This window comes from Oncorhynchus gorbuscha, linkage group LG13 (assembly GCF_021184085.1).
Source record: "Oncorhynchus gorbuscha isolate QuinsamMale2020 ecotype Even-year linkage group LG13, OgorEven_v1.0, whole genome shotgun sequence".
Taxonomy (NCBI): Eukaryota; Metazoa; Chordata; class Actinopteri; order Salmoniformes; family Salmonidae; genus Oncorhynchus; species Oncorhynchus gorbuscha.
The window spans coordinates 59,213,646-59,239,875 of NC_060185.1; the positions used below are offsets into that span (position 1 = coordinate 59,213,646).

Here is a 26,230-nt window from a genome sequence, read left to right on the forward strand (position 1 = left end):
GTTGTTGTAAATAAGTTAGGATCAAACAGGGCTCCTGTCTGAGACCACTCAACCAATCATCTCAAGCTCTTCCTCGGTCACCAAGACTGTTGTTGACGCAGGTGCTAAAGCTTCAGCACCACTGTTTGTAGGACTGTTTGTGTACCAACCTGCCGTTCTGCTGGTAGAACTCGTCTTCAAACTCGCGGATAGTCTTCCTCAACTTCTTCTTCTCTGCCCGGGTCTTCCACAGCTGCTCCAGGAGCTCGGGCCTATGGGATACAGAAGGTCTACATTAGCACACTAAGTGAGGGAGCATCATATCAAAACAGGAAGCCAGTGTGAGTTCAGGGACAGGAAATGACCTGGCAGTGGCCCTGTGTAGGCATGGAAGCAGGTCAAACTGTGGCCGGGGCATACCGAGACCAGATTACAGAGGTCAGGTTAGGTTAGGACCTAGGGTCATGGCACCTGAACCAGCCCTGCTGCCTGGGCTTAGAGCAGGCCTGGCAGCTCTCTCTGCTGCTTGCCCGGGGCTATGAGCTGGCTAACGCCCCTAAACAGATTACTGCTTTATCCTGCTTGAGCTCCTAAGACCAGCGACTGTAGTAGATATGAACCCTGTTCCAAGTGCTTTAAATAGACGTCATATGACGGCCAGAACCCATTTAACCTCCACGGCCGAACGCGTTTGTGTAGATGTTCAGTTGTGTTAATGTGTAGCAAACATGGCAGAGTTACACTGGTTACTGTATTAAGATTATTGAGGAGGCTGTTGTGAATTGAGTGTAGTGGATGTTTACGAGTGTGTCTATGCTCACATGGACGAGGCGTTGGAGCTGGACAGTCGCAGGTCCAGGGTCAGTTTCCCAGAGGTCTCCTCCATCTTGGGCCTGAGCAGGCTGTCTCTGTCTCTCTGGGAGCTGGTCTGGGGCTGGCACACTGGGTCTAGAGCCATGATCACCTCCGACCCTGAACTCTGGACCTCCTCGGCTACAGCCTCCTCCTCGCCCTCATCCTCCTCGATTTCGTCGCAGAAGTGGGCCGTCTCGCCCTCGATGATGGGCTGCAGGGTCTGGTTGCGTCTTTTGCTGGAGGGGGAAGCGATGATGGGGGTGATGCTGACGCGGGTGAGCATCTGCTTGACCAGACGGTAGCGGTCGTACAGCGGTTTGACCACCAGCCTCTCCTCTCTGGTCACAGGTCGGCCGTGTAGTCCCTCGTAGTGCAGGAGGTTCTTCTGTAGGACTGTCTTCTCACACGACAGCTCCTCCTTGGTCATTTTCTACATGGAGAGAAAGGAAACATAAGCAATTGGCACAATATTGATTGACGCTTGTAAATGTATGTCTGAGGACAGGACTCATTGGATTGTACAGCTGTAGGGTTCTATTCCAAGTGTCTCTACGGCCTCTCAAAGACTGAGCATTTTCACCGGTCTCACCTTGATGTCCTCTGGCCAGCCGTCCTCCTCTCTCTTGCCCTTGACGCGGCGCTGGATGAGGTCCAGGGTCTCCTCTTTGGTGGGCCGGTGGCCCTTGGCTTCTTCAACAACCTCGTGGACTGCCAGGGTGGAACCAAAGCTCTTGGGCAAGGTGTTGCTGCGTGGCCGCGTCTGAGGAGTCAGCTCAGCCTCTTTGTGTTTGGCATCTGGGGGAGGGGAAGAAAAGATGTGAGGGTGACTGAGGAACAGAGAGGTTAGTTCACATAGTTGAAAGTGGGCATGCAGGTGCTTGATGGGCTGTTATTGCAGCTGCCATGAGTCCTCACGTCTGTCTGTGTGCCAGAGACTCGAAAAAGGGGATAGCCCTGACGACCAACCACAGACCCACACAAACATGCCAAACTACTACAGGTCTTGTCTGAAACCACAGCAGAGGATGGATGAACAGCAAATGAAACAAACCAGTCTGTCTGCACGGAGGTATTTCTGCAACGTCAAAAAAGGGACGTTCTCAAGGACCACGTCCATTCAAGGAATCCAGCTTTCACACTTTGGCTAGACTCCCACCCACAAAGATGTTCACCGCAGAATTCACACCCAAATAACAACACTACAGAGTACATGACATACTGCCAAACCCCTGAGACTGTGGGATATGCTTCTGTATGACCAGTGGAGCGCATCAAACAGCGAGAGAGACAGCGAGAGAAAGAGACAGCGAGAGAGAGAGAGAAGAAAGAGAGAGAAAGAGAGACAGAGAGAGAAAGAGACAGAGAAAGAGACAGAGAGAAGGAGAGAGAGAAAGAGAAGGACAGAGAAAGAGAGACAGAGAGAGAGACAGTAAGAGAGAGAACGCACAAGAGTAAGAGGTAGAGAAAAAGAGAAAGCGAGAGGAAAACAGAGCTATAAGAAGAGAGAAAGAAGAGGCAGAGAGAGAGTCTACCTGCAGTTCAAACTTAACAAGTTGGAAGTGTTTTTTGGTTTCTACTTACTGCTGTTAGAGTGTACTTACATAGGTAGGGTGCCTGTCTACAGGCAGTGAGGGGGCGTGCAAGTGTAAAATGGGATGTGTTCGGGGCGGAGGAGGAGGGGTGGTGACGTCTGTATGACTGAAGCACCGCCTGGTGCCTCAGGGACCCTTTGGGAAAGAGATGTGGTCTTCCTGCCGATGAGGGACGTCCGTTTTTTTTTATTTTAAAGAAGAGAGAGAAACTTATTCGGCTTTGCATCTCCTGATTGGGGGGGCGTTCATATGGAATGGATATAGATGGGTGGAGGGGGTAGGGGGACTTTCACAAATGGACCAACACAGTGAAGGAAGGCCACATGTGAGAGCCACAGTTGGTGTGTACTCTAACACGCATGCATGCAGTGATGTGAGACTGACCCTGCTCTGCCACGACTGGGCAGTCAGGCGAGCAGGTGGGTCAGGGCAGGACCAGGCTGCCCAGGGGAGGAACAGGATGGCACACAGAAGTTCACCCGCCCCGCCCACCCCGCCCCTGTCATGGAACCAAGCACCCTCCCTAACGTGACCATAGACACAGAGACTGCTCTTACCTTTTAACTGTTTGCGGATTTTGGTGAGGTCTGTCATCCACTTGAGGACCTTTGGGTTAGCTGCTCTATCTCCATGAGACGGCTTGGGGAAGTGGAGGACAGTGAATAGAAGTATCCGACTAATGGTGAAGTATGACCCTAGCAACACTAACTATTCAATATTTCTTAACACTAACTTGTTCCTCATATTGAAGTATTTTTCTTACCTTGTAGTTCCTCTCGTTCTCAAACTGTTCCTCAAATTGTTTGATCTTCTTCTTGAGGCTCTGTAGTTTTTTGGTGAGCTGGTGGGAGACAGAGTCGTTCCTCAAACCGCTCTCTTTGGAACTGAAGGAGGCACGGCGAGGCCTAGATGAGGGGGACACAACGATGGAGGCAAGTGAGAGAGGAGGTGGTTGACCTGCACCTGCAGTATCAATGCAAAAACCCCATCTATGCTCTACATACAGTGTGTAAAGCACATATCCTCCTTGAAACACTGCTTGTACCGGAATCATAACGAATAATCGTAATGTGCCATAGGCAATCTGTTCATCAGCTAGAATAACTAAACAGGAAAACATCAAAGCTGCCTGTCATGTCTGCACAAAGTACCATTCCTGATATGTCAGTGTGTGTGTGGTCTCACCTCCCCAGGGAGTGGTGGGCTTTGGTGGGCGAGGTTGCGTCGGGGTCGGAGTGCTGCAGGAACCGTTGGCTGTGGCCAAAGTCCAGGAACCGGCGGGCCATGAGGGGGTGAGCGTCCTCCTCGTGGGGCAAGGGCACCATGCGCCCCGCCAGGGGGGACAGCTGGGCCTCGCCAGAGTCACTCTCGTCCTGCCATGACTTGTAGGCTGGCACTGGGTCTGGCCGGGACACAAAGATAAACACAGGTGAGTCTCGGAATGTAACATGAGTCATTGGATAAGTTGGAGAAAAATGTTACCATTGCCAGCACTATAGCTCCAGGATCTAAAGAGACAGGACACAAACACACAGATATACAGATAATGTCCCGGGATAGGGCCAGGGAAAGCACACTGTCATTCTGGACACATCTAGAGACAGGAGAGAGAAGGATGGAGAGTTGGAAGACATAAAACACTTGTGGCCTGGTGCATCATTTGGCACTTATAACGTGCACATAAACTGAATTACTGAGGGTGGCGTTTTGGGGATTTTCAGCACGCGGAAGTGGTGCACTGACACACATGAGGCAGTGAAGGGTCAACACTGGAGCAGGTGTCTGGCAGGAGAAGGTTTACTCTATGGGGCTAACGGGCCTTCCTCTCTGGAACTCTGAGATACTGGTGAGGTGTGATGAACTTGACTGACTCATTGTGTGATTAACAACAAAGAGAGTCAGCTAGCCCTAAGTGGGTCGCCCGGGAGGGAGATCGAGCGAGCGAGAGCTCTCTGGATTAGTCTCTCTGAAGGCCTGGATTACTAAAGAGAGAGAAGATGAGGGAGGAAGAGGGAGGGAAGGATGAAAGAATGAAGATCTCCTACTTAACATGGCCTCTCCCTTGCAGGTGCATACAGTGCCTTCAGAAAGTATTCAGACCCCTTGACTTTTTCCACATTTTGTTACGTTACAGTCTTATTCTAAAATTGATTAAATAGTTCTTTCCCCCTCAACAAATTACACACAATACTCCATAATGACAAAGCAAGAACAGGTTTTTAGAAATGTTTGCAAATTAATACAACAGTTAAAACTGAAATACTACATTTACATAAGTATTCAGACCCTTTACTCAATACTTTGTTGATGCTCCTTTGGCAGCGATGGCAGCCTTGGGTCTTCTTGGGTATGACGCTACAAGCTTGGCACACCTGCATTTGGGAGTTTCTCCCATTCTTCTCTGCAGATCCTCTCAAGCTCGGTGAGGTTGGATGGGGAGCATCGCTGCACAACTATTTCAGGTCCCTCCAGAGATGTTAGATCGGGTTCAGGTCCGAGCTCTGGCTGGGCCACTCAAGGACATTCAGAGACTTGTCCCAAAGCAACTCCTGCATTGTCTTGGCTGTATGCTTAGGGTCATTGTCCTGTTGGAAGGTGAATGTTCGCACCAGTCTGAGGTCCTGATCGCTCTGGAGCAGGGTTTCATCCAGGATCTCTGTACTTTGCTCCATTCATCTTTGACTCGATCCTGACTAATCTCCCAGTCCCTGCCGCTGAAACCCATAGTATAATGCTGCCACCACCATGATTCATCGTAGGGATGGTGCCAGGTTTTCTCCAGACATGACACTTAGCATTTAGGCCAAAGAGTTAAATCTTGGTTTCATCAGACCAAAGAACCTTGCTGAGCTCAATTTCGAGTCTCAAAGGGTCTGAATACTTACGTAAATAAGGTATGCGTTTTGTATTTTTTAATACATTTGCAAAAATGTCTAAAAACCTGTTTTTGCTTTGTCAATATGGGGTATTGTGTGTAGATTTCAATAAAAGACTGCTCAGCATACATTTTAGAATATGGCCGTAACGTAACAAAACGTGGAACAATTCAAGGGGTCTGAATACATTTTGAAGGCACTGTACATGTGAAGTCTATGAGGGGGAGATGGTTTAGGGATGGTGCTAATGCAGTATGGAGGGAGGGAGAGGGAGAGCGATATAGCAGAGAACACCACCGTGAGCCGAGGTTTGAGGCAACCAGCTGGAGTTTATGCTACTTTCTAACACACTTTTCATACCTAGCTACCACAACCCATCATTCAAATAATTTGCATCCAGGTTTACTTGAAAATGCATTTTGTTTCGTTTCAACTAACTTCACTCGATCACTATCCTAACTGTCCCCGGTGGAACATTGGTCTATAAAGCACAAAACAACAACGGTGAGAAAGTTACCTTCCCACTGGTTGTGGGGGAAGATGCGGCTGAGTTGGAGGTGGTGCGAGGTGGCAGGGTGGTAGGGGTACCCCTTGGCCTCTGTGTTGGGGTTCTGGTCACACTCATCAGAGTCCTGGATGGAGAGAGTGTGTGAGAGAGGGAGAGAGATAAATAGGAGGGTTAGACGGTGTTCAATACACATTAGTCATGTGAAGAAGAAAAGAAGGGGTTGTCAGACACTTACACAGGTGATGAGATCGGCCTGGTCCATCTTGTCACAGGATTGGCTTTCTTGCCTGCGACAAGAGAGAGAGGGAGAGACATGAGTACTGGCCGGTTTGAAATGCGTTTTTGCTATGGCTATTGAACACAACGCATTATGACCATTGATCAGCTGACTGACGACTACCGACAGGCTTTTGTGCATGTACGTCTGCTTCATGTTCATGATGAGCGGAGGGAGGACAAAACCCTCTCCAACTGATTAGAATAGACAGCGTGTCAAGTGTCCTCCACTCAGCAGCACAAGAAAGTCTCATCAACAGAAGAACGCCTCACCACAGCAAAGTCAAACTTTTCAAAGCCATGCTATTGCTGTTTGTGTTGTACATAACTAAACAAAACCGCAAAAAAAAAAATCCCCAAGTCCCGATTAGCATACAACAGTATGATTAGCTCGTTTCATTGAATGCCAGCCATCAGCCTTCTCTGGGAAGGCAGGAAATAAACTAGACAGCAAAGCCTGGCATTTAAGCAGTTGAGGTAATTGTGCTGTGTAGCAATACTGTTAAACGGTTTAAAGCCAACCTGGCAGTGTTGATATTGTTCTCTGCATCTACAAGAGCCTCTGCGGCATCCAGGTCCATTCCAGAACTCTCCTCCAGGATGGCGCCTTGGGAGTCACAATCCTCGACCTCCTAGGAGGAAAAACACGCAGAAACAACATATCAAGTATTAGATTGACCTAATTTCTTGATCACAATTGACTCATTGAAGAACATCCACTTGCCAAGCATAAAAACCAACATGAAACAGTACCCTGGAACAGTACCCATGTAGACTATCAAACAGAGGCTGCATCAACAGCAAACATAATAAAAAATATAAAAAAGTTATGAGACGCTAGCTTGAATTCCTGGAGGGCAGCCTCCCTTTTTTTTTTTACAAAGTAGGTGGAGATGGACCTGGTTTAACTGATTACAGTGTGTGTATGTATGCATGTATGTATGTATGCATTTATGAGAGGGGTGGGAGGGGTATTTGAGGTCTGAACAGATGTTGCTGTCATTCTTTGGGGGCAAGCAGACTATTTAAAAAGAGGGTGGCCCAATTCATAGAGGGTCCCACCTCTGGGCTGAGGGGCCGTGGAGCCCAGCCAGCAGCCAGGTCTGTGGTGGTGAAGAATTGGAGAGGGTGGGCAGATGTCAGCGGAAACTAGCTGCCATTTTATCTAGCGTTCAGCCAGCCTCTATCCAAGGTTACCAGCCAGGAGAGCTATCCCCAATCCATGACCTGTAATTTTATGCTATATAGGCTAAATCTGATTCTGTGTAGGATGTCTAAAGTTTATGGAATTGTCTCTTATCGCTTATCTATGATGATGTTATCAAGATGGACTGGCTGTGCTCGGTGAGAACAGAAGACAGTCTGTATCTGACAAGGTTTCCCTTGTCCCCCACCACCTCGGCCCTCCAAAGAGAATGACATCTTTGTTATGGGTCACACAAAACCTTGTAATAAAGTGATAGCCCCTATTCAGCGACAGTGGTCGGTATGGTAAATGTTCAATATTCTGTTTACGGCCAGAGGTTGTGGAGTTGTTTGTCTGGGATGTGTGTGTCGCTCTCCAGTGACCTGGAGTGACTGACTGACTGTATAACAGACCTGTTGGGCCTGTGGGCTGTGTTCAGAGTGGCTCTCTGTCTCTGGGGCTGACAGGGGACTGCTTGCGGGGCCCTCCTTACTCGTACACGGGCCCTCCTCTCCATGGCCATAAACTGGCCCTGGCCCCATCACCCGCTTTTCACTGGGGCCCGCGCTGTGGAAACCAAACAAGTCATTAACTAAGCAACTATCAGCATCGCACTGCGGTAACATTAACTTTCTGGAGCTGCCTGCCACCCAGTGTTAGGCAACAGTATGGGTGACAAGGGAACGCATGTTAGTGTGTGTTGCTAAAGTGAGTATGTTCGTATGAACATGGATACATGTACATGTGTGAAAACATTTGCATCGTGTATGGACATTATGTGCGTGTAGTGTGAGATTGAGCACAAGTGTGTGTGTTCACTGCTCACCCTTGGCTCTCATAGCTGCTGATCTTCTGGTCGATGGAGCTCTTGAGGTCAAAGAAGTGCTGTTCCACCGCGGCGCGGATGGTCCGCTCTATAATGCTGCGGAAACAACACAGGCACAACGTATTAACTTCTGTTGCCAAAGTAAGAACCCTCTGAATCCATCTAATAAGAAACATTAGCAGTGGAGTTAAACCGCTCGGCGACCCATTTCCTGCTTTCTGGCACGTTTAATAAGGTCAAGCAGGGAACTCTGACTAAAAAAGGGAACAGCCCTGTGCTCTAGAGTCCTGAGATACATAAATCCAGCACTATCTGAACTAAGCACCAAAACTCCCTTCTCATTTAGCTGTACTGAACTCTACTGTATTCTTTGGCTTCTGAATTTTAAACCCACTGATAAAGGCTTAGCTTTAGTGAACAAACACGGGACTGTGTAGTCTGTAAAATCTAGCTGGAAGCTATAGCCTAGTGAATGCATTACTAGTCCTGAAGCTAGCCACCAGCTATAGCTAATGCATTACTAGCCCCAAAGTTAGCCACCAGCTAAAGCATTAGTCTACTACTCCTGGAGTTAGCCACCAGCTGTTGTACATTGCGCAAGCCTCCTGAAGCTACAGTACAGTGGCGACCAGTCAACAGCATCACTCGCTCCTTCTCTACACCCAGAGGAACCAGAGGCTTGTCATGTGATGGATGTGCTCAAGTCTCAATGTTTTGTGACGCAAATGGTTTGGTGATGGGTTGACATGGCTTGCTCCTCCCCCTCCCGTTCCCTTCAACTCCTCCTTGGTGGATTAGCAATTGGTTTTTATCTATGTCTTTGACCCAGACTAACCTGAAAGCGCTTTACACTTTTTGGGATCCTTTTATTTCACACTTGATTTAGTGCATTAATGTATGGCAGAATTTGTATTTTTTGGGGGACGTTGTAACTAAGTACTTACTCTGCAGATCCTGGAAGAACGCTGATGGGGGAGATGTGTGAACTGAGAGGAAACAGAAAGCAACATTAGAACATCATGTACCCCCTACTCGCCTCCGTCCTCCCTGGTCAACCAGGACCTTCCCTTCTCTGAGTGTATTCCATTGGAAACTCTGAGCAGTGGAGTGACCCATCAGGTCATGGCCTCAGTTCAGCTGGGTCCTAATCTGGGCCCGTTATGCAGCAGTTCTACCTAAGGAGGGAAAGTACATCCAAAGGGCCGGGTATCAAGGGAGTTCACACACCTATAGAGTACTGCATGAGAGCACGCACACACGCATGTTCTTTCCTTATGTCACTCAATTCACGCCTCTCAATAGCTACTCCCAGGCACCGCCAAGGGTGTGCAGTGGGCGGGCACACAGGATGGGCTGGCGGGTAGGCAGCGCCCCATTTACTGTAAATAGCGTCCCCTTTCTGTACCCGCCACACAAAAACAGGGACCATTCCATTGATGTGGGCAAATGTCAAACAGGACACAGCCTGCCTCTCATCAGGCAGTGCCGTTGCTTGTGACAGAAGAAGGGGCCGGTTGATTCTGCAGTCTGCGCTTGTCCGCCTCATAAACAATGCCAGGAATCTGTGCTTGCATAACGCACTGGCCCTGCTGGTTATCCCGCTGCCGTTAACGGCCGTGTTGGGTTTAGCGGTCTCCTTTGGGGGTGAGGGCAACTAACAGGGCACCTCGGGGGGACTGGCGCTCTAAAAGGTTGATATTGACAAGGTGGGTCAACTCCTCACGCAAGCAACACAAACAAACACACACAAACAGGCACAAAGTTTAACTGTAGTATGGTGTTGGCATATTCCTGTCAACAGTTCCATCCACCAGTGTATAGTTAGACTCATCCTATCTATTAACCAGCTAAACCTGGGAGATGGCTGCTACCTAGAGACCGTCTGGCCTGCCCTATCTTATGCTATCCCACTGGGCCCTTAGTTAGGCTACAGCTTTGAAACCACTGACAGTAGGCAATATCAGACTCAGACCTGCCATAGAATGTTAGAACGTGTGGTCCATCTCCAGTATCGCTTTTCACAGCCAAGGCCCAACAGGACCTACATATGCCAATAGGATTCAGAGTGTTCCCTATCTAGTGTTAAAGATACATCCCTTTGGCTCACACCTCAGTCTCTGCATCTGCCCAGCAGCTCAAATCACATCAATAGCACTTTAATTATTTACACAGTCACCCCTCCCCCTCTTCTTGTTTACTGAGAAAAAGGCAGCGCTCGGATTCCGCACTGACTGACATTGTGTCCTTGAAGAGCTGTACAGAGCCGTACAGTGAGATAGTGCAGTAAGAGGCATTAAACACTGAAGCCTCAGGCTGTCAGACAACACACAGGCCAGACGCCCAGACGCCCACCATCACACCTCCTGTTCTGACAGTTAAGTTAAACATACAGCTCGACCCTGTGAGAAGAGTCATGTAAAAGTTCCAGCACACCTCCACATTGATGCCTGCATTTGGACTTTAGCCAGTGAAATTGCCAGTATGGATCAATAGAGAAAGAGAGTTGACTATTTGTCTACCAATTTTAGATGACATAACACCATTCCATCTCACCGACTCCAAGGTAGTAGTCATTTTAGAGTCAGCAATGTTCTGTAAGTCGAACCTTCTCGCTCTGCCTTGGAAACAATGAGAGCGCACTGTTGGATGTGGCCACACAGGCCAGCGAGCACAGCACAGGGATATCTGTTACTGCATATCTCCCTCTCAAACACTCTGGGTTATTCTATTACTTGTTCTGAATCAGATCAGACTCACTCAGATCAGGCCTGATTCCCAGGCTGTGGAGAAATCAGTTTGTGTGACCAGACTGAACACCAGCCAAGGTTTTTGGAGTCAGAGACAAAAAAAGCTTTACCAGCTTTTAAAAAGCCCTGGAGTGCCTCACGCAATCGGCTAACCTAATGAGGTGGAATAACCGTACCAGCTTTGCCAAAGTGATTTGGATAAGGAGGAATGTCATATAATCTGCCACATAGCTCTTTGTAGTATGGTGACCTGACCTCAGGGCAAAGGGCTCTAGTGGTAGGTCAGACCAGTGTTTTCCTTTCAAAATAAAGGTAGCTTAACAGCGTCTGGCCTAGTCACAGCATGGAGAACCATGGTATGACAGATAGGGATATAATTGCAGTAAGATGAATCTTAAGGGAACTGCTGATGCCTATTGTGGACTTCTGGTCCACTGACTAAGGCGGTTACTTAACAGTCCGTATTTCCTTCCACTAATAAGGTTACTTAACAGTGCCGGATGAAGAGATGTCCTAGGATACCACAGCCTGACTGGTAACAGGAGTTCAGTAAGGTAGCCAGCTGAGGACCTACTGATGTCTATTGCTGTTCTAATGAGAGATCAGTGAGTGTTCTGCTACCCAACTGAAAGATCACCAGAGGCAAAGCTCCAGGAAACCGCAAGCTTCCTCCAACTCCGCAATTTAGCTTCATCATCCCATAGTCAGCTGTCATATGAACACATACTGTAAACACACACACTACTAGTATGAGTGGCTGAGTCGCAGCAGTAGAAGAGGTAGCCAGGTAGTTGTGATTCAGCAGAGTTTCTCTGCTCAGCACTGCGTCTGTAGGTTATGTCCTGGTTCTGGCAGAGAGTAGCGCCGCAGTGTGCTTGCCATACATCACAGTTTCAGCGGGTACTTCAAGAAAAGCCCACACATTCTCTACCAGGCATCACTCTTCAGCTCGTAAACACCTGTTTTACCCTTGATACACTACCTCTGTGTATTAAAGCTAAACGTGTCGGTTACGCAGACTAGCATCCTCCCGTGAGATTTGTAGAATTAGTCAGTCAATCTTAAACACCCCTCCCCCCCACGATGTAATACGAACCCGTAACAAGTTCATCCGTAAAGGTTAACCGGTCATGACCCATCAGAGATACCATGGGGCTGCATTAAGTTATCATAAAACATCATATGCCACAAATAGCCTCGCATCCCCACATACTGAATACATCTCAAATTGAACATGACAATGTACACACACTGTTACAATCCCCCCCCATGGCTTTACCTGAGCAGCAGAATTTCACACGCCATTTTCACCGGTTGTCGGTTCAGCTTGGTTAGTCGTGTTGTTTTGTTTATCAAGCCTGACGTTTTTTTGGTGGGTTCTCTGGTTATCCAGACTGAGCACTTATTGGCGATAAAGTCTGTATGAGAAGGTCGAAGAGCAAAACCTGACTCCCTGGGTACATATTGTGGAAAGCTCTGTCCACAGCTGGCTTGCTGCGTCGTGTTGGGCTCGGGACTCTCTGCTGAAAAGTGCTGCAGTAAACAATCCAGAACCCTGCTCAAATACAGGGCTGCTTGACGCAACCGGGCAACCAACACCACTGGCCAATCACCTGACCCGAGGGGGGCAGGCTTCCCCAACCAACGGCCAGTAAAAACTGACTGTAACACAGCAGCCCCCCACCCACCTGTCATCCACTGGCTTTTATATAACCTGCACATCACCCCTATGTCTGCTTGGTACCCACTGACATCCTATTCAATCATAGCCCAATGACTGGGCTGGCTCACTGACAGGGCTGGCTTTTTAATAGCTCTGACTGGAGCTCACCTAGGGGGACAGGGTGGCTTCTGGCCACACCCACACACTGAATCACAGGCCCTCTTGAGCAGTTTACTTCTGCATGCTCAAATCTATGTTTGTCTCTGAGTGAACACACACACACACACACAGTTACACATCACATACATCCTGAGTAAGGTCACAGGACTATCTGAACTGAAGATGACAGTTCAGTGAGTGCCATGTGTTCTGAGAATGCTTCACTGTGTCCACTAGCAGGAAGAGGGTCAGGTTTGCTCTTAATCCTATCTTGCTTGACCCATTTATCATTGCCACAGTTAAGTTGCGATAAAAGTAATCTTTCCTGGGTGGAAAGTGTGTCAGAACTCCTAGGAATGTAAGATGAGAAGCCTGTCCAAGTACTGTGGCTGAGAACTGATAATATATGTTATGTTTGTTATCTAGGTCGCATAGACATACTCCAAGCAGTGTAGTACCTGCCTATCAGAGCAATATATGCGAAATACAGTATATGGTGCCGGTGCCTATAGCCTTGACAAGGTAGTGAGATGAGGTAATAAGGTCGTGAGGGGGCAGTAAGAAATAACTAAGATGCGAAGGGGATGGGAGGTAGCTGAGAGCAGTGGACATAAAATGATCAGCTACTCAAAATAAAGCAAGGAGTGGATCCCAATACTAGGAGTGGGTATATGGGATAGAAGTAGTAGGAGGCACTTGTTTTGATCGGCACAGGCCACGACAGGAGCAGGTGTCCACCTTGAAGGGTGCCGTTAACCATGTAAACATCTGGCTGTGTGTCCATGATGAGTGCTGGACTATCACTCAAAACGCCCTCATGAAAGAGACAGCAAGAGTTCCGTTGACACATAGAAGAGCGGCAGGTTTCTGTGGCATGCAGTGGCCTAAAAGCCCCCATAAATAATGTCCACGGGCTCTTCAGGACAAGTCTGGCTGGAGAAGATGGACTATGACACGGAGAACAGGTTGGACCCAGGGGCTGTTGATCCTCTGGTTCTGACGCTCACACCTAGGGTGTCCCAAATGGCACCCTAGTCCCTATATAGGTGGTCCCTGGTCAAAATGTGTGCACTCTAGGGAAAAGTGAGACATTTGGGACAAAGCCACTGGCTAGGTTTACAGGGCTGCCTGGCCTGGTAGTGTTGTGAGGGAAGGCACGCAGGCTGACACTCATGAGTTGGAGAGGTGAAAGGGTGAGAGAAGGAGGACAGGTGGAGGGTAGGAGGGAGGTCTGTGACCCTGCTTTCCTCCCTCAGACAGTCATTATGGAGAAAACACCTGTTCACACATTCCCCTGTCTCAAACCTCGCCAAACAGCGTGTCTCTAGGACGCTAGTCTTCATCACTGGAGTTTATTTTTGTGCCCCATGAAAGACTTTCCATGGAGCAGGGAACAGGATGTATGATGGACGGTCCAACAGGTTTATATTTAGATTTGATGGGAGCTGTCGCTGGCAGGCTTAATGGCTATCAAGGCTCGGCACAAACAAGTCAGCAAAGCCTGCACTTTCTCCCTCTGACTAGGGTTGCAAAGGGAGGATAGATTACTGGAAACTTTAGAAGTTCACCAGTAAACTACCAACATTTTTGTATCTTTCAAAGATGTTATGTAATAAAGTGTAGGTCCAAAATGCTTCTGAACAACTGCTGAACAATTTATTAAAATGGCTATCCGGACAATTTACATTGCAACCCCCCCCCCCCCCTTTCATTTTCACACTGCTGCTACTCACTGTTTATTATCTATGCAGTCACACTTTACCCTTACCTACATGTACAAATTACCTCAACTAACCTGTACCTCCTCACATTGACTCGGCACCCCCTCTATATAGCCTCGTTATTTTTACTTTGTGTTACTTTTTATTACATTTTTTACTTTAGTTTATTCAGTAAATATTTTCTTCATTTCTTGAACTGCATTGTTGGTAAGGGCTTTTAAGCAAGCATTTCATGGTATGGTCTACATCCGTTGTATTCAGCGCATGTGATAAATACAAATTTGATTTTAAATCTAGTAGCCCTTTTGGGAACTTCAGATTATCACAGGTATCTAATTATCTCTGGCCCTGTGTGGCATTATGTCAAATATATTACAATTAAATAAAATGAAAAAGCTGCAAAACATTATTCTAAATATAAACCATCAACTTAGTGAATAGCATTGGTGTTTAACATGATGGTTTACGCAAATGATTCTTTATATACAGTACCAATCAAAAGTTTGGACACACCTGCTCATTCAATGCTTTTTATTTTTGACTATTTTCTACATTGTAGAATAATAGTGAAGACATCAAAACTATGAAATAACACATAGGGAACCATGTAGTAACCAAAAACGTGTTGAACAAATCAAAATATATTTTATATTTGAGATTCTTCAAAGTAGCCACCTTGATGACAGCTTTGCACACTCTTGGCATTCTCTCAACCAGCTTCATGAGGTAGTCCCCTGGAATTCATTTCAATTAACAGGTGTGCCTTGTTTTAAAGTTCATTTGTGGAATTTCTTTCCTTCTTAATGCAATCAGTTGTGTTGTGAAAAGGTAGGGGTGGTATACAGAAGCTCAAATAAGTAAAGAGAAACGACAGTCCATCATTACTTTAAGACATTAAGGTCAGTCAACTTTGAACATTTCTTCAAGTGCAATTGCAAAAACCATCAAGCACCATGATGAAACTGACTGTCACCAGGACCGCCAAAGGAAAGGAAGACCGAGTTACCTCTACTGCAGAGGATAAGTTAATTAGTTACCAGCCTTAGAAAATGCAGCCCAAATAAATGCTTCACAGAGTTCAAGAAACAGACATCTCAAAATCAACTGTTCAGAGGAGAAATCAGGCCTTCATAGTTGAATTGCTGCAAAGAAACCCTTACTAAAGGACACCAATAATAATAATAATAATAATAGACTTGCTTAGGACAAGAAACATGAGCAATGGACATTAGACCAGTGAAAATCTGTCCTTTGGTCTGATGAGTCCAAATTTTAGATTTTTGGTTCCAACCACCGTGTCTTTGTGAGACGCAGAGTAGCTGAACAGATCGCTGCATGTGTGGTTCCCACCGTGAAGCATGGAGGTGGTGGTGTGACTGTGCTTTGCTGGTGACACAGTCAGCGATCTATTGAGACTTCACGGCATACTTAACCACCATGGCTACCACAGCAATACACCATCCCATCTGGTTTGTGCTTAGTGTGACCATCATTTGCTTTTCAACAGGACAATGACCCAACACACCTTCAGGCTATATGAGGGCTATTTGACCAAGAAGGTGAGTGAAGGAGTGCTGCATCAGATGACCTGGCCTCCACAATCCCCCGACCTCTACCCCATTGAGATGGTTGGAGATGACTTGCATCAGCATATGTGGGAACTCCTTCAAGACAGTTGGAAAAGCATTCCAGGTGAAGCTGGTTGAGAGAATGCCAAGAGTGTGCAAAGCTGTCTTCAAGACAAAGGATGGTTACTATGAAGAATCTCATACATTTAAAAAATGTAAACACTTTTTTGGTTATGATTCTTAATAAAAAAATAGTAAAATAAAAGAAAAATCCTTTAATGAGTAGGTGTGTCCAAACTTTTGATTGGTACTGTATATGAATACTTTAATTCAAGTATAGTTGACCAAAATTACAAAAGATTCTGGTAAATTACCAGTAGCTTTGCAAACCTATCAATGACCGAACCACATCGTACATGACCAATCAAGTGTTATTGTTGATCAATGACTACCTTCATGATTTCATAAGCAAGTGCGTCTACCAGAGAATTTTAAAAAATACAACATTTAAGACATTTATAAAATTACATAATACCACAAATTCCATCAAAGGCAGAGCTGTAACTGCATAATCCCCGGCATCACAGCAATAGTTGTGGGGGATACAGGCAGCTGCCAATTCTGTTGGTTGCCATTTAATCTCTGTTAATTTCAGTGCTTGCCCCAACTCCACCCTTCTATCTACATGAGTCTGTCTGGGACTGGGCCCTAATTCTGCAGCAGCTGCCACCCAAAGCCTTTCCCTATCCCCCCAAGCGGTTAAGTTTTGGGCCGGTTCAAATCACCCAAGCTGAAAAGGTAAACAATATGCCAATGTGCCCTTGAGCAAAGGCACTTAGCTCTAATTGCTCCTGTAAGTCACTCTGGATAAGAGTGTCTGCTAAATGACAAAAATGTAAATGTAAAGTCCAGCCACCACCCAAATCCCCTTAACCTTTACAGAACGACCAGGACAAGCACATATATTGCATTCAGAAAGTATTCAGACCTCTTGACTTTTTCCATATTTTGTTACGTTTCAGACAAATCCTAAAATTGAATAAACAATTTTTCCCCACCTCAGCAATCTACACATAATACCCGAAAGTCACTCTGACATAGCTCCAGAGTTCCTCTGTGGATATGGGAGAACTATCTCTGCAGCACTCGACCAGTCAGGGATTTTTGGTAGAGTGGCCAGACGGAAGCCACTCCTCAGTACAAGGCACATGACAGCCTGCTTGGAGTTTTCCAAAAGGCACCTAAAGGACTCTGACCATGAAACAGGATTCTCTGGTCTGATGAAAACAAGATTGAACTCTTTGGCCTGAATGCCAAGCGCCACGTCTGGTGGAAATCTGGCACCATCCCTATAGCGAAGCATGGGGGTGGCAGCATCATGCCATGGGGATGTTTTTCAGCGGCAGTGACTGGAAGACCAGTCAGGATCAAGGGAAAGATGAACGGAGCAAATTACAGAGAAATCATTGGTGAAAATCTGCTCCAGAGTGCTCAGGACCTCAGACTGAGGTGAAGGTTCACTTTTCAACAGGGCAATGACCCAAAGTACACAGCCAAGACAACGCAGGAGTTGCTTCCGGACAAGTCCTTGAGTGGCCCAGCCAGAGCCCGGACTTGAACCCGATCAAACATCTCTGGAGAGACCTGAAAATAGCTGTGCAGCGATGCACCCCATCCAACCTGACAGAACTTGAGAGGAACTGCAGAGAAGAAAGTGAGAAACTCCCCAAATACATGTGTGCCAAGCTTGTAGCATCATACCCAAGAAGACTGGAGGCTGTAATCGCTGACAAAAGTGCTTCAACAAAGTACTGCGTAAAAGGTCTGAGAACTTAATTTGATGTTTTTATTTTTTAAATAAATTTGCTAAAAATAATTTTAAAAAACAGTTTTTGCTTTGTCATTATGGGTATTGTGTGTAGATTGATGAGGTGGGGGAAAAAACGATTTAATCCATTTCAGAACATAAATTGTGGAAAAATTCAAGGGGTCTGAATATTTTCCCAAAGCACTGTACATACACCCCCACAGTTCATGTCTGACTCCTTGGTGACATGATTCAGAAGCCGGAGGCACAGAGTGAGAGGTCAAGTTAGCCGAAAAAGGCCTTCTCGGTCCTTGTTTGGCAGACCATAAAGTGTTAAACACTGCAGCAGTAGGGTGGGAAAACAATAGCTCAGAAGCGAGTGCCAACCCACTAGTGTCATGGTTGTTTTTCAACTCCCATGTGGGTCCAAATCAAGTCTATTGTGTGTATGGTTTGGGAAACAACCAGTAAAGACTGGTAACAAATACAGTGAGATCCAAATGTATTGGGACAGTGACATATGTTGTTGTTTTGGCTCTGTACTCTAGCACTATGGAGTTCAAATTATACAATGGCTATGAGGTTAAAGTGCAGACTTTCTGTACTTAGTCCAACCATTTTAGGGGACCAAAAGTATTGGGAAAGATTCACTTATATGTAATGTTCTCTCAAATATTTTGGGTCATTGAGCAAGTGTGGTCTTGTGAGCATACACGTGAGAATTGTGTTCCCTTACAGTTTTAGACAGTAGCTAATAGGCTATTGTGGCTATTTGAACATAATGTGGGCCTACCAACAAAACCAATGGAGCAAATCCCATAACATTTTCACCTGGAAATAGCTTTTGATTTCTATGATATAGCCTACCGTGGCCTATATGTGGTGTTCAATGCAGGCCTACGTTGCATGAGACTCTTAAAAGTTTTTACATTATGAAGGGCTTGACATTAATTCATTTTTTACTTGATTTATAACACCATGGGCCAAATAGGTGACTGTAAATTGTATTGTATGATGCAAGAAACCACTTTACAAAATACAATTTATTATTGTTAGCATACAGAGAATGACAATATTCAAGCCTGTCTCAAAATACAACACTGCCCCTTTAATTAAGACATTAGCTTGAAATGTAGCCTACACATTTTGTCTTTGAAAAGCCAGTCAGGTAAAAAGCTATGTTCTTGTAGGAAGCACCAACTCCCCATTGCTGACTTATACTTATAAGTGGGCTAGTAACTCGCTAACTAGCAAAGAATATCAACAAATGTGCACACGCGTGGCTCTGCTCTCTGAACTGATCTCCGTTGCTCTCTGGCTCTTCATATTGTGTTTAGAAACATTCCATTCTTATTTATTTACAATAAAAAAGTGACTTCAAAATAACAATACATTATTTACCATTCATTTAAAATTGGGCAAAAATAAATTGGAAACAACCAAAGCAAACAGCAAATGCATCCAACAAGTTTGTAGTCACAAGCTTGATGTAATCATTGCATGCTAGGAATATGGGACCAAACTAAGCTTTTGACTACACAAGTGAATTTGTCCCAATACTTTAGGTACCCAAAAATAGGGGGGACTATGTACCAAAAGTGCTTCCTAAACAGTTCACCCAATATGGATGAAAATTCCCTTCAAATTAAAGCTGACAGTCTGTACTTTAACCTTGTAGTTACTGTATAATTTCAAATCCAAAGTGCTGGAGTAGAGACAAAACTGTCACAGTCCCAATACTTTTAGAGCTCACTGTATGTGCGGTGTGCTGTGGGGTGTGTCACTGTCTCAAGCCTTTCTAGCCATGTAGACCACTTCCCCCTGCCATGGTGCATGTGGCTGTCTGTTTATGTGGATTAGGGATTAATGGGTTTAATCACCTTAAACCTTTACACTGGTGAGAATGGGCCTATATGGATAGGGCTAAATTTAAATGTTTCTTACAGAAAAAATCTGAAAAGCATATGCATATCCATGGTAGCAATTGAAAGGGAACACTTAGGAGATTACGGAAAATTATTAGACCAAAACATGACTACAGTTCACCTGACAACTGAATCCACACATTACACTGTTGATTTTATGTGCAATTTACTGTACTTATTGCCGCATTTGTTGATACCAACATCTGAAAATACTCTGGATACATTCAGTAAAATTCTAAGAATATTCATGGAAAATATGGGATAGGTACAACATAAGAAATTATAAGGGTTTGAGTGAAAGGACTAACTGGGATCTCAAAGTGGTCCCACACACACACACCTCTCCAAAGTGTGCACAGTTCCTAAGTAATTTCAATGCACTTTTACTCCTAGTTCTCCTTCTCCTGCGCCGTTGATGAGCTAGAGCAAGCACACTTGTAGTCGTTTTGGTTGGAACACAACCCTGCATCCCCGCCATTGTTTATGAAATCCCAAAACGGTCCATTCTAAATCTCAATCTGGGTCAGGTGGGCATCAACCGATAGTAATTTTGATGCGCATAGAAAGGAGTAATGAGCGCATTCAGGTGCGTGTGACACAGCCATTTTTCTTCACAATAAACAAACATGGGCTCGTTCTGTTCAGAACAACCCAGGGTATGATAGCATGTCATCTTGTAACAGTACATCAAACATAGTGATCATAAACGTTGACAATTTATATGACAGTTTTATTCTATGGAAATTGCACATTTGGACTAAAGGGTGTTTGGCTTGCTTGTACGACATCAACGCAGTATTTATTATAATCCTCAACGTCTCACTTAAAAAATACTTAGAGTCCTCTTCATTTAAAGTATTTCCCTCACTCAGAAATGAAATGTGCAAAAGCTGCCAAATTAGCAGGAGGGAGGGGTCAACTTCTTGTTTTGCAAGGTGCTCAAGTTCAGAACAGCGCTGGGAAGCGCAGTTCTGACTTCATGTATACTGCAGCATGTTACTGTACAGCCAAAACATATGTCTGGGATGTTGGGAAAGTTGTGGGAAACTATCAAATGCATACAACAGTGGTTCCATAATAAAATGTTTAAACGTAAAGACGAGGATGAAACCGATCACAACATTTAGCTTAAAAGTTGATACACTATGAATATTTAACATTACAAGTACACAAAAACACTGCTCAAAGCAAATAAAGGGAACACTTAAACAACACAATGTAACTCCAAGTCAATCACACTTCTGTGAAATCAAACTGTCCACTTAGGAAGCAACACTGATTGACAATAAATTTCACATTTTTTATTTTACCTTTATTTAACCAGGTAGGCTAGTTGAGAACAAGTTCTCATTTGCAACTGCGACCTGGCCAATATAAAGCATAGCAGTGTGAGCAGACAACAGAGTTACACATGCAGTAAACAATTAACAAGTCAATAACACAGTAGGAAAAAAAGGGGAGTCTATATACATTGTGTGCAAAAGGCATGAGGTAGGCGAATAATTACAATTTTGCAGATTAACACTGGAGTGATAAATGATCAGATGGTCATGTACAGGTAGAGATATTGGTGTGCAAAAGAGCAGAAAAGTGAATAAATAAAAACCGTATGGGGATGAGGTAGGTAAAAATGGGTGGGCTATTTGCCGATAGCCTATGTACAGCTGCAGCGATCGGTTAGCTGCTCAGTTAGCAGATGTTTGAAGTTGGTGAGGGAGATAAAAGTCTCCAACTTCAGCGATTTTTGCAATTCGTTCCAGTCACAGGCAGCAGAGAACTGGAACGAAAGGCGGCCAAATGAGGTGTTGGCTTTAGGGATGATCAGTGAGATACACCTGCTGGAGCGCGTGCTACGGATGGGTGTTGCCATCGTGACCAGTGAACTGCTGTTGTGCAAATAGAATAGACAACAGGTGGAAATTATAGGCAATTAGCAAGACACCCCCAATAAAGGAGTGGTTCTGCAGGTGGTGACCACAGACCACTTCTCAGTTCCTATGCTTCCTGGCTGATGTTTTGGTCACTTTTGAATGCTGGCGGTGCTTTCACTCTAGTGGTAGCACGAGACGGAGTCTACAACCCACACAAGTGGCTCAGGTAGTGAAGCTCATCCAGGATGGCACATCAATGCGAGCTGTGGCAAGAAGGTTTGCTGTGTCTGTCAGCGTAGTGTCCAGAGCATGGAGGCGCTACCAGGAGACAGGCCAGTACATCAGGAGACGTGGAGGAGGCTGTAGGAGGGCAACAACCCAGCAGCAGGACCGCTACCTCCGCCTCTGTGCAAGGAGGCGCAGGAGGAACCCTGCCAGAGCCCTGCAAAATGACCTCCAGCAGGCCACAAATGTGCATGTGTCTGCTCAAACGGTCAGAAACAGACTCCATGAGGGTGGTATGAGGGCCCGACATCCATAGGTGGGGGTTGTGCTTACAGCCCAACACCGTGCAGGACGTTTGGCATATGCCAGAGAACACCAAGATTGGCAAATTTGCCACTAGCGCCCTGTGCTCTTTACAGATGAAAGCAGGTTCACACTGAGCACATGTGACAGACGTGACAGAGTCTGGAGATGCCGTGGAGAACGTTCTGCTGCCTGCAACATCCTCCAGCATGACCGGTTTGGCGGTGGGTCAGTCATGGTGTGGGGTGGCATTTCTTTTGGGGGGCCACACAGCCCTCCATGTGCTTGCCAGAGGTAGCCTGATTGCCATTAGGTACCGAGATGACATCCTCAGATCCCTTGTGAGACCATATGCTGGTGCGGTTGGCCCTGGGTTCCTCCTAATGCAAGACAATGCTAGACCTCATGTGGCTGGAGTGTCAGCAGTTCCTGCAAGAGGAAGGCATTGATGCTATGGACTGGCCCGCCCGTTCCCCAGACCTGAATCCAATTGAGCACATCTGGGACATCAATGTCTCGCTCTATCCACCAACGCCACGTGGCACCACAGACTGCCCAGGAGTTGGTGGATGCTTTAGTCCAGGTCTGGGAGGAGATCCCTCAGGAGACCATCCGCCACCTCATCAGGAGCATGCCCAGGCGTTGTAGGGAGGTCATACAGGCACGTGGAGGCCACACACTACTGAGCCTAATTTTTTACTTGTTTTAAGGACATTATATCAAAGTTGGATCAGCCTGTAGTGTAGTTTCACTTTCATTTTGAGTGTGACTCCAAATCCAGACCTCCATGGGTTGATAATTTGATTTCCATGGATAATTTTTGCGTGATTTTGTTGCCAGCTCATTCAACTACATAATGAAAAAAGTATTTAATAAGAATATTTCATTCATTCAGATCTAGGATGTGTTAGTGTTCCCTTTATTTTTCTGAGCAGTGCATGTTCCCTCATCTCAGCCATATGCGTGAATGTTCCAAAATGCTATTACGGAAGAACACCATTCGCAAACTCGCACCTGATGCAAGCAGTTTTTATAATGTGTCAGATGGCAGATGGACATACAGCCTAATGGTAGAAACTTAGAAAGAGGGAATATCTGAAGATGCAAAAATAGGATTGTGCCTTACTGCCTTTGGACGTTAGAATAAGAAATGTTGGTTTAAATGGCATATCAGAAAATCATAGCTTTTTTTCTATGGTCGGATTTTGGCTGTAGGCTATTAAAAGCGAGGTAAGATAGGTTGTCCAGGATTCAAACAATGATATCGCTGGCTAGGCATCGCATTTGTAATTATTTTGGTTAATATACATGTATAATATTAGAATATCATTCCAATGTTGGGCAAATAGGCCTACTAGAATGGACATTTTACTTTCTTCCAGCCTGTTTGCGGCCTGCAGGCCCGGAGCGGAGGTTTCGTGTGCCGGGAGTTGCTGTGGCATTTGCATTGTCTGTAGGCTATGGCTAGCTATTATGGTATTCTTGAGAATATGGCTGTATCTCCCTGACCTAAACCGAATGCACACTGTAAAATGTGCAATGTATTTCTGCCTCGCGCCGCAACACTGCCGGTCATGGCGCTGTGTGTGCTCACGTGAAGAGCAGAGTGACAAGATTCATTTTTAGAAGTGATGCGCAAAGGCATAAAAGTTTGTTTAAATTACAGAATGCTGTAATATTTTGGTTAAAAGACTCAAGTCACAGAAAATGTATTTAAACAATATACCACATTACTTCTTACTAGTACTACATGTATTGTTTTAGAAACATTACAAAGCATGCTCATCTGTTTTATTGCATTTTGTTTGTGTGATTTTTTGCAACAACAAAAAATATTTGGGCTGGTAAAATTTGAATGGCTGTTAGATTTTGCCAAATGCAGGTAGATTTTGGCATCGTCAGGCTGGGGAACACATGCATTCTCGATTGTATTTTGTTGTGATGTGTTTAAATGGGGCAGCTGGTGGTCTAATGGAATGTCTAAGTTTATTCAGTAATCAGTTCACAATAACATTCTTCTCTCCAATATATTGTATGCATGTGGTTATCATGTTCAATTAATAAATTATAATTATTAATAATGTAATGGGTGTTTGTTTACATTAAGATGCAAAAAGGGTTTTGTAATATAGTCTGTATTTATCGGTCTTCGAAATAAACCAATTACTTTAAAAGCACTGCAAATTACCTAGATCAATGCTGGCATATCAAAACATTCAAAAAATAAAAACGTTTAATAAAAAATATGGGACGGTTCAAGTTCAGTTTGGGACAGTTGAAATTGCACTTCGGCACGGTACTGGGTGATGAAAAAAGTTAGTTGCAAACCCTGTAGCCACTGCGTTCCAATGTAGATGTTTATCAGTGCACAAAATGTGCCATGTAAAAGGTTAAATACAGGGCAAGTGGGCCAGGCAGAGCCACCCAAACCCACTTTGATAGAGGCTTTCGATTTAAACCGGAAGCTACACCACCAACAATCTAGGGGAAAAAAGTTCCTAAGCAAAAGCGGAACATCTAGAGGCCTATGGGGCGGCAGGGTAGCCTAGTGGTTAGCGCGTTGGACTAGAAACCGGAAGGTTGCAAGTTCAAACCCCCGAGCTGACAAGGTACAAATCTGTCGTTCTGTCCCTGAACAGGCAGTTAACCCACTGTTCCTAGGCTGTCATTGAAAAAAATAATTTGTTCTTAACTGACTTGCCTAGTTAAATAAGGTTTTTTAAAAAATGCTCTAAATTGGAGGCTGACTTGGATCTTTATGTTAAGTATTTTGTTTACTTTGCACTAGTGAATCTTTACAGCCTCGTGTACTTCTTGAAACAATCCAGGAGTACAATGAGTCACTCTTAAATCCCTATTGTTCTTCATGCTCTTATAATCTAATCAAAGTTTGTCACATGCTCTGAATACAACATGTGTAGACCTTAAATGCTTACTTACAGGCTCTAACCAATGGTGCAAAAAAGGTGTTAGGTAAATAAAGAAATAAAAACAGTAAAAAAAAGTGAAAATTAACAGTAGCGAGGCTATAAAAGTAGCGAGGCTACATACAGACACCGGTTAGTCAGGATGATATGGTTAAAGTAACTATGCATATATATGATGGACAGAGTAGCAGTAGGGTAAAAGAGGGGTTGGTGTAGCTTCCTGTAATGTCTGTTGAACAGTATGCTCAGAATGTGGAGGAGTGTGGCCATAAAAACAGACACAATTGTGTAAAGGAATGACAGACTCGCTCCTCTGAAATTGTTCTCCATTAATACGATTTAAGAAGCCTGTGATACCAGACCTGTCTGACATTTAGCTGCTGTATGGTGGCCCTGTGGTGGAGCTCTCAATAGCCCTGTTGGCGCTCTGCTGAGATCAAAGTGGGTGCAGGTGCACTGGAACTAAACAAATAGAGGCGAGGAGGAGATGAGATCAACAGAAAGACTTAGATTATCTTTCATGTCTAGACCTCCGGACTTTTGAAGGGAGACACTCATCCGTTTGGTAGAGTGGAGATCAGCACAGCTTTTACATGGCTACCTGGTCCTGAACTAGCACCATTTTGCTCAGTTCATTGAATGAGAAAAAACTTTATGATCTAATACACTATTTTGCTCAGTGTGTAGACACTTGAGGTCAGGAGCCCACGTGGAGTCACCCGATTGAAAAATAGTTACGATCACGGTGGGAAATGAACACCCGCCAAATGCAGGTAGATTAAACATTTTTAGGTAAGAATGTCTATTTCAATAACCAAAACATTTGGGAATAGTAAAAAATAAAATAAAGTCAAAGCCCAGATGTAAAAGTTGGTCGAGTTGGCTAGTTACATAATTTTGTTGTTTTTCAATATTAGTTGGGTTTGCTTCAAATGTCTGCTGCTACGGAAGAAACAGTGATTCGCATGTCTGACAGAGACGGCGTGCCCCTCTACCATGGTAACGGCCCGCCCCTTAAAGTGGCAGCAGAAATTTTTTGTCTTCCCTAAAATATTTATTCATTAACTTTAAGTAATTTCTTATCATTAAAACACTTAAATATATATTTTTTTCATCCTAAATGTCAAATGATTTACTCCTTGGGGCGGCAGCGTAGCCTAGTGGTTAGAGCGTTGGACTAGTAACCGGAAGGTTGCAAGTTCAAACCCCTGAACTG

The 26,230-nt window shown here is 45.0% G+C and overlaps 1 protein-coding gene across 4 annotated transcripts in view; it reads right to left on the reverse strand.

The window, feature by feature from the left end:
- LOC123993216 (protein FAM13B-like) overlaps window positions 1-26,230 on the reverse strand; it is an 85,829-nt gene that overhangs the window by 4,197 nt on the left and 55,402 nt on the right. The window contains exons 1-14 of one of the 4 annotated variants that reach the window (XM_046295117.1): window positions 12,125-13,096; window positions 9,043-9,084; window positions 8,099-8,194; window positions 7,686-7,839; window positions 6,609-6,718; window positions 6,046-6,097; window positions 5,820-5,934; window positions 3,612-3,828; window positions 3,190-3,331; window positions 2,984-3,065; window positions 2,436-2,585; window positions 1,424-1,629; window positions 801-1,264; window positions 150-251 (exon numbers count right to left, since the gene is read on the reverse strand). In XM_046295117.1, the coding sequence (XP_046151073.1) occupies window positions 150-251; window positions 801-1,264; window positions 1,424-1,629; window positions 2,436-2,585; window positions 2,984-3,065; window positions 3,190-3,331; window positions 3,612-3,828; window positions 5,820-5,934; window positions 6,046-6,097; window positions 6,609-6,718; window positions 7,686-7,839; window positions 8,099-8,194; window positions 9,043-9,084; window positions 12,125-12,567 (2,375 nt within the window). In that variant the 5' untranslated portion in view covers window positions 12,568-13,096. Of the gene's footprint in view, window positions 1-149; window positions 252-800; window positions 1,265-1,423; window positions 1,630-2,435; window positions 2,586-2,983; window positions 3,066-3,189; window positions 3,332-3,611; window positions 3,829-5,819; window positions 5,935-6,045; window positions 6,098-6,608; window positions 6,719-7,685; window positions 7,840-8,098; window positions 8,195-9,042; window positions 9,085-12,124; window positions 13,097-26,230 lie in introns of those variants that run through there. The other 3 variants (XM_046295114.1, XM_046295115.1, XM_046295116.1) reach the window with 3 other exon arrangements.